This window comes from Glandiceps talaboti, chromosome 13 (assembly GCF_964340395.1).
Source record: "Glandiceps talaboti chromosome 13, keGlaTala1.1, whole genome shotgun sequence".
Classification (NCBI taxonomy): domain Eukaryota; kingdom Metazoa; phylum Hemichordata; class Enteropneusta; family Spengelidae; genus Glandiceps; species Glandiceps talaboti.
In genome coordinates, this window is record NC_135561.1 from 12,378,654 (window position 1) to 12,387,960 (window position 9,307).

A 9,307-nucleotide genomic window follows, 5' to 3' on the forward strand; every position below is an offset into this window, starting at 1 on the left:
TGTGTTTTTTTTTTTTACAAAACAGTTATCAATTTATTACTTGTTAAACTTGATTCAATGTCAATGACGGAAGATTTCATGAAGTAACGGACAGATCATCACGGCATAACAAATAAGGCTATGTTAGCACGAACTGTTATACGTGCACCCATTTCACTAGTCGAGGAGAGAGAGAGAGAGAGATTGAGGAGAATCGAAAATACGAATAGCTTCTAGACAAAGATAATTCTAACAGACCTGACTGAGAATATAAATTCGAATAACAAACAATGGATTATGAAATTTTAAACATCTTGATATTGTAATGGAGTAACCCTGTGTCTTAACCCTGTATCTTTCAAATGTCAATGACGTAATAAAGTAAGTGTCAAACCATAGGAGACGAGATCAGTATAATAGTTCAATGTAGGATAAAAAACTAAATTTGTATATTTAGGCCTCAAACCTCCCCCTCCCCCTCCCACCCCCACCCCCTTCTAACTAAACTGGTCAAAATTGAAAATTCCTTCAAACCGCGCAATCTAATCAGTACGTAGTAGTATTGTAATGCTATGAATATAAAACCAGTAGTACGTAGTGAGTAAAGAACAGTTCTTTAGTTAACACTTTTATTTTATGACATGCATTTACTATTTGATATTTTTTAAAGAAGTATTTGTATTTTAGGGGGACAAAACATCTATTAACAGTAAAATCGGTTTTGTAGGATGAGAACTGAAATGGCTCAAACTTTCCCCACCCCTACCCCAAAGTAAAAGAATCGTTTTTAAAAGCTAACATTGATTGATTGATCTCGCCCCTAACCCATGTATAAAATCGGCGACATAAATTTTTTTACACCTATCTACTTAAGTTTGCGTTTGTTAGTTTATTAAGGTTTCAGTTAATCTTCTAAAATCTAATACCAGAACCTAGTTGGGTGCAATGTTTGCTGCGGATACACTTTTCTACAACTAGTCAAGTTTCCTACATCTACAAGAAAGAAGGTGATGGCCTAATAAAACCAAATTACATCTGTACTTGCCTTTATAACATACTGAAACGGTTAGTTTATAAGACCTATTTCACAGTGTTCTTACGTTTAGTTTACTATATTGCGAGAAACCGTCTGCCTCTACATGGTTCTACATTTGAAACATTGTTTCATGTTTCAGAAACCACAGCAGATCTCGTCAAAATTTCCACATCCTATCTTATGACAAAAATCAAACACTTTTAGCCTCAAACATTTAAATTCATATTGAAAGGCAAGTGACTTCACTTAACAATACTCATAACGCCCTCGTAAAGTTGGAATGACCATCAGCTCGAACTGTTACCTCTGCCGCTTTGCGCATCCTCGGCATGTCTAATATAACCTTCAGCCTGCCAAGCACCTTCTTATATTTGATTCCGATTCCACGGCCTTGTGTGCCCCTAAACATGTATTCCTAAGCAAACGATGATTTAGCTTCGTAATCCAAGTTATTTCGTAGAACCGGGAATACAATCCAGAACAACGAAAAGAAAACCGCGAAAACCATTGGGAATCCAATACGCGAATATTTGTCAATCTGGGACGCCCTCTGTAGGTAGATTAATGCCCGTTGTCGTCTTCCTCCTTTCACTGATTTCGTGTCTTGTCGCGGTCTTCTGTCACCATTCCGTTCCTGGGTATATTTGTCACCTTCGAATGCAATCTTCTCGTCGTCAGGTGATACTGGTGACCTCGCCTAAAAGATATACAAAACATTGATATGAATCTGGCGGAATCCATTTTATGTGACGCATAAGGACTAAAACATCTTTATCGTTCTTCATGAGTGATCAAATGCTCAAAAAAAGGCAAAAATAAATAATCAATTTTTTTCATTAATCTTTTAGTGTCTAATTTGTTTTCAATGACTATAATATAGGAAGTGTTTTTTAAAAGCCAATGTTCCAAATTATCAACGTAATAATATAGTTAGATTTCGAGAATGTAATATGTAATTAAATCCTTCCAGGTGCTTGGCAAGTTTCAAAGTTGCGCGAGACCTCGGTGACCACTTTTCCGTGAGTGGTCTGAGGCGAGATGAGTGGGCTGAGCGAATGAAAGAGTGCCCTCAGCGACGAATTAATTAGTTTATATTTGTACTCACTGATGTATTATCTTGAACATCTTCGGGAACACCAAGGACTATTTCTTTCTTGCTAACTCTTACACTTAGCGTGTAGAAATAATTAACTAGTGCAAACTCTAGTAGAGCGGCGAATACGAAGAAAATACACGTCGAAAACCATATATCCATCGCCTGTTATAAAAAGGTGTTTTGTATAAGATGTATTGCATTGAACATAAGAAAGAGAAAGCGCATTCGCATTGTATATACTTCAATTGCATACACACATGCACACACACACGCACACACACACACACTTGCATGCATATACATACATACATACATACATACATACACACACACACACATACATACATACATACATACATACATACATACATACATACATACATACATACATACATACATACATACATACATACATACATACATACATACATGCATTACATTACGTCACGTCACGTCACGTCACTTCACATCACATCACATCACATTCCATCACATCCCATCCAATCCCATCACATATCATATTACATCACATTACATAACTGGCACAACAACACTATTCCAAACATACATAACTCTACAGTTGGCACTTACCGTTGGGTACGACAGGGATGGTACAGTGTATCTAATAGAACCACTTTGTGTTACCAGTGTCAACACTGACGTAATGCCTAGCGATGCCCTAGCAGGTGTAGCATCCACATGTAGCCAGAAGGATATCCATGACGTAATAACCAACAGAAAGGATGGCAGAAACAGATTAACGATGAAAAATCCCAATGAACGTTCAAGCACAAACTCAGCCTCTAATGTAGAGAAATTCCCTGTGAACAAAATAAACAAAGAACATACTAACAATTAACATATTCAAATTCCTGTATTTGAAATATAGGGAAAATTTGCATATAACCGTCACTATTCGTTTACTATTTCCTTAGGGCACTATTTATTTAACACGGGAGTCCAATGAGTGATTTTCCTTTACTTTGGAAAGCAAATTCATGTTATAAAACACATATTGCCTAGCCTTATTCAGTTCTACACTACTATTGCCATAGATAAAAAAAAATAGAATAGGACGAGTACCTCACTTTACGCAAATAGAGGAGTCACTGTGGGTGACTTGTCCATACCACGTGACCTGATCTACGCCAATCACTTAAGACTGTGTGAAACGGTGTGTACAGGCTCTAAATTGGATTATAGCTCACGCTGATGTATGTGTGTGGTATCCTCTGTGAAGAATGATCACAGCAACACACTGAACGATGTACAGAATGATAATTAGTACAGACAATATCTATTAGACTTTTATAATACAAAAAGTAAAACCCAAAAATTGTAAAGGAACAGTTACACAAGACTGTATTTGAGTTGAGTTGATGACACTTCCTCATACCCTGAAATTAAACTTTTATCTCAGAGTCTGTTCAATCTGCAATGACTAAGAAGATCTAATGCAATTTATGTAGGTCGGTATTACATCAATTGTTTTTAAATTTATGAACAAAATGTCGTTCAAACTGGGAATTCAAGACCTGAAGCTGAATTCTTAGTAGTCCATCAAAACATGACATTAATCAGACTTACCGAACGGTGTTTCATCAAACTGCATCCTTGTGTTTACCTTCACCAATGAATACTGTGGAATTATGATATTGGGATCCGACAAAATGGGGTCGAAGCTCCGCCATCGAAGAATCACGTGATCACTACTGTAAGCATCTGTAGAGATAAAGATTGCATATCTTTGGGTATATACAAGTTCATGATGTTAAAGTTACCCAACACAATACCCTTATAATTATTTACCCACAGGGCGCTAAAGGGACTATTTGAACATGTATACATTCCAGAAACTGCCGCAAGTGAAATATTCCACTCTCAAAGGAATCTCCAAATTAAGTCGCTTTACCTATGTATTCTTTTCCGACACGTCCCTTGAAGAGCGCCCTCACAAAATGAAGCTCACAAAAGCACCTGTCACGCTGCCTGCGTGTTTAGAGTCATAAAACATTATTAATTCGTCATGCATGACGGAACTTACAACTTCTGATTCCCAGGGGACATTTCTGAACATCGAGGGGAAAGAGTTGTAGTTTCATATAACATGTCAGGCTTAGTGTTAATCTGAAAGGAAGAAGACGAAGAACTCGTGTCATGACATCATTAGCAATGTAGATAGGGAGGACTGATCCTTTAATTGAATGGTTCATACACAGGCGTGTGTTCTTTTCTTACTCTTTTTTGATGAAAACCATTAATGTTGTTATACCCCTACATATAATTATAATCAATAGCTATTTAGGTCAATGGCTACTATGTAATGTAAAATTATTATTAAAATTTTATCTAAAAAAAATCTAAAATCTTGAGAAGGTGAAGGTGAAGGAAAACAGCCCCTAATGACAAAGTGATAACAAATAATTACTAAAAAAAAAGATAACCAAACATTCAGAATTAAATATGTGTTTGAATTTTATAATTAGATACATATTCTAAGCTCATATATGCATTGCCATAAACAAAATTCCGCACATGCTGCGAATTCAAACATGTATATTGATGATAATAACTAGACGCATTTGTAGAATGTCAGAAAATTCCTTTAAAATCTACCTGGTCCTCTGTGTACAATATATTCGACTTGCAATGTCTCACATTCTGTGAATATTTATTGGTTACTTTTCGGTCTTTCCTTATGTTTTTCGAACCATTGTAAGATGATGCTGTAGATCCCAAAGGTGTAATATCTTAAATCGCGCAATTCTATATATGTTTTCAGATTCTATTCTATTCTATTCTATTCTATTCTATTCTATTCTATTCTATTCTATTCTATTCTATTCTATTCTATTCTATTCTATTCTATTCTATTTCATCCTAACTCAACCCAACGTAACCCAACCCAATTCATCCCTACCCAACCATTACCAACTCAACACCAATCCCAACCCAACCCAACACAGGCAAACTAAATCCAACCCAACCATCCCGACGGAACCCAACCCAACACAGCCAAACTAAATTGTACTTAAACCCAACCATCCCATCCCAACCTAACACAACTCCACTCAAACCAACCAAACTCAATTCAACTAGACGCAACCCAACCATCCTATCCCAACCCATCCCAACCAATCTCAACCCAGCCCAGTAAATATGTCGGATATTGTTTTTAATTACAGGCCGCGGTAGTGCGAGCCTTCCTAAGAGTCCTTCCGCCAGCCGTACAACCTCGGTCCACACACAAAAGTATCCGGACATAAAAGTGCAAAGTTGATGGAAAAATGGAAACTTGATTAATTGGACAGAGACTATTTTGAAGAAATAAATAAATTATTAAGCTAGTTTTCATATTTTTAATTAGTCCTCACATTAATACTGCATACTTTGAAATAAACACACCTGGGGTTGCCCCGTGCCATGTGTTTCAATTGAAATAGACATAATTGAGAAACACAAGGTAAACATGCATGGCTATATACTACACCGAGGCATGTCCTTTCTGATAAAAATGTACAAAACAAAACTACCAGAACCCATATATCATTACTAATCATATAGCCTACTTTTTTGTCTTCAATCGTTGCAAACCAGTGTGATAATTCAAACAGAAATTTGAGACAAATGATCATTTTCCGGTACAAGTTTGACTTAGAAACCATCCCATTCAAGAAAAACTGGCGGGAAAACTATCAGAGACTGCACGATAAACAAAAAGTTTGTTGAAATGGCGGGATAATCATTCCTGAGCAGGATTGGTCGCTGCATGGACAGCAGAAAAATAACAAACATTATTGTAGCATAACTTTGTGCCCCAGGCTGCAGCAAATGTAAGATTTGCCAAAGCCTTTTGAAATATCAGAAGAAGAAAAAATGGCCACAAACCTGGTAGAGTATGTAATATTGCCATCAGGCTGCAGAGATAGCGCTATATTTTCCGACAGTATTTGGTGCAGATCTCCTTGTTTTTCATTTAAAAAGTAAATATCAGGTAACCAGAATCGTTTTATCGACTCTACAGTTTGGAAAACAAGTCCTGAAGACGAGTTGTGTACTAGTCTGTCGTCAACCCATTGGATGTATAAGTCCATATTGACCGAGTAATCCTGTCAATCAACCAATCAAATTGCGCGTTAAACATTAGCTTCAATGTTGGCACTGTCGTCAAAAATTAAAATTTTTATATTTTTTAAGAAATGATAGTTCTAAAGACAGAAAACATACAATATTTGTTAGGGTTTTTATGTTGAAATGGAACGAACTTCAAAGTGACAAAGAAGTTTATTCACCTTTTCAATTACATTCCAGACTGGCGGGGCACGGACGGAAATACGCGGGCGCCATTTTTTACTTCAAATTTCTGAAAAAAGTATCTTCTTAGCAAAAGTTTTGTGTCTAATTCACAGAGGAATACCATTTAGATAATTCCAGTCTAAAATTTAGTTGATTTATGACAAAAACGGACGAGAAAACGTAATTTTTAATCAATATTTTAAAGGGAAAGGGTCAGGTATCGGACAAGCTGTATTGAATGCCAAACGTTGATGACAGTACGCATGCATATGAAAAATTATCTTTTAAAACAAAAAGTTGATTGAGCACCGCCGTAAATGCAAATATTTGTAATACAATTCTAGCACACGTCAAATCATTGAAATTCCAAACTTAACATGTTTAAACGTAACTTTTCATAAAATATCATCCCTGTCTTTCTTTCTCTACGTATATTTGGATTGGGAAACCGCTGAATTTTTCATAAGCGATGATATGGTGTCAAAGTTCAACTTTCACTAACATTCTTATATAGTCCAACATTTCTCAGTAAACTAGTACATTATGTTCAGCTCCCCTTAGGGTTTACAAAACTAGTTCTGCAGAGATGATCTGATACTCCATACTGTCCTAAGGTAGTACTCAGTTCAGAATACATTGAATCATAGAGGGAAGCATGCAGAAAAATCCTCTTCAGAATTTGTTGTTGTTAGTCCCTTCCCGAGTCGACCGCTGCACCACGGCGTAACAGACAAACATACAAACCACACCGTGGCACTTACCATAGACAAAGCTGTGACTGAACCGAAACTATCGATGGATAGAAAACACGTCACATCTACCTGGTCACCTAGGAGGAAAGATGTTAAGATAATTCATTTTTGAAACTTTAACACTCCGCAACATTCTAGCAAAAGAAACCCTGTAATTTAAATATGGTAATTTATGCCAATTGCAAGATGATGCTATTGACCTATGGAACATTTGGATCACATATTTATATCTTCCATGACCCATAGCGTCGTCAGGTTCAGATTAGTTAAGGTCAAATATGAAAATAGTCCATCATTGGGTATGTGTTTTGGGACAGGAAGAGAAATGTCGAAAATATACATCTAAACATTTACCATGCAGATGTGGTCGAAATGTGCTATACATGGTATCGTTGCTTAGCAACATTTTCATTAACCGTACATGTTCATCGACCTGTAGTTGGCTTGCAGAGTGAGCGTCGTCTCCGCTGGCTGCAGTTAATCCAAACCAGCCGACCAGTAAACTGTGGATTGTTAAAATAAGGCCAGATGTCATGTTTATCGCAGGTTAAATGCATTGCATTATACATACATACATACATACATACATACATACATACATACATACACATACATACATACATACATACATACATACATACATACATACATACATGCATACATACATACATACATACATACATACATACATACATACATACATACATACATATGTATGTATAAGTCGTTAATATGTAAAATGGAAAGCACCTCAGTCACCAATTTCGCCATGATCGAAGTTTTTGATCTCTACTAAGATTATCATGTGTATGATAGCTTGGTTAACGTTATAGACGTTTGAAATAATGGAAAAAATATGAGCATTTGACGTCTTGTTTTAAAGGAAACCGACAATCGTCTTTATTCTAACGTGGGACGAAATGAATTTTTCAAGTTTTGTTTCAAAAGTGTATTTTACATTAAGTAGGTGTTTAGGTACAAGGAAGTCAATGACCTTATCTGTAGACAGAGTAGGGTAATCATAACAATTTACTACGTCACTCCTTGTGTTGAGTAGAACTTCTCATTATGATAACTTCATATTACTTTAGCAGTTGTACGTCATGATAATTGCACATAGGAAAAAACAGCGATAACAATGATTTCTGTTGAAACAGACAGACAGACGGACAGACAGACGAACGGACAGGCGGACGGATGGACGGACGGACGGACGGACAGACAGACAGACAGACAGACAGACAGACAGACAGACAGACACACACACACACACACACACACACACACACACACACACAGACGGACGGACGGACGGGTGGATGGGCCTGCGGAAGGACGGACGGACGGACAGACAGACAGACGGACGGACGGACGGACGGACGGACGGACGGACAGACAGACAGACAGACAGACAGACAGACAGACAGACAGACAGACAGACAGACAGACAGACAGACAGACAGACAGACAGACAGACAGACAGACAGACAGACAGACAGATAAATACCACAGAAAGGTTTGGGGCACATTAATTTAGCAATAGTTTGAATTAGGTTATCAAAGGTTAATAATTAATAATTTAAGTACACTTGACAATAATTAAGTCTACATTTAGGGTGCAAAATATTGAATTACTTTACAATCATGAAATCATAGAAATTCGCCAATGACAAAGTGTGCTCAAAAATATTCATTTGGTGAAATTGTTTGCGTTTTTAAACAGTGGGACATTTCTTTAAGAACAGGAGCATTCACATTCCATCTTTTTCCACATTATCCACAGACATTAAGAAACAATTTTCTAGAAAAATCCTCTTTGAGGACTCAATATCGTGGATACACATATGTAAATGACTTGTCATAATTCACTTATCTCAAAGTCTAATTATTACTTCCAAGGTAATATGGTCTTGTCTTTATTCGTAATAATTACCTTTAGATTATATCTTTAGGGGCATAATTTACATTCCTGATAAATAAAATATTAAATACCATGGGAGGCGTAAGTAGGACATGCCTACAAGGTCTGCTGTCTATTCTCAACGGAAGTGACGTTCGCTACGAAAGTGAGGCGCTGGAAAGTGACGTTTCAGCTGAAAGTGAGGCGCTTGTCTGTGTCGTCTGCAAGTCGTTATTTCTATATCTGAA

At 36.8% G+C, this 9,307-nt stretch overlaps 1 protein-coding gene across 1 annotated transcript; it reads right to left on the reverse strand.

Moving 5' to 3' along the window:
- Positions 1-1,187: 1,187 nt before the first annotated feature.
- Positions 1,188-7,694, reverse strand: LOC144444256 (glycine receptor subunit alpha-1-like). Its single transcript, XM_078133669.1, has 8 exons — positions 7,514-7,694; positions 7,169-7,236; positions 6,000-6,220; positions 4,156-4,238; positions 3,699-3,833; positions 2,703-2,932; positions 2,121-2,273; positions 1,188-1,712 (listed from the first exon to the last, which is right to left on the reverse strand). The coding sequence occupies exons 1-8, from the start codon at positions 7,692-7,694 to the stop codon at positions 1,431-1,433; spliced, it is 1,353 nt and encodes a 450-aa protein (XP_077989795.1). The 3' UTR covers positions 1,188-1,430.
- Positions 7,695-9,307: the final 1,613 nt, after the last annotated feature.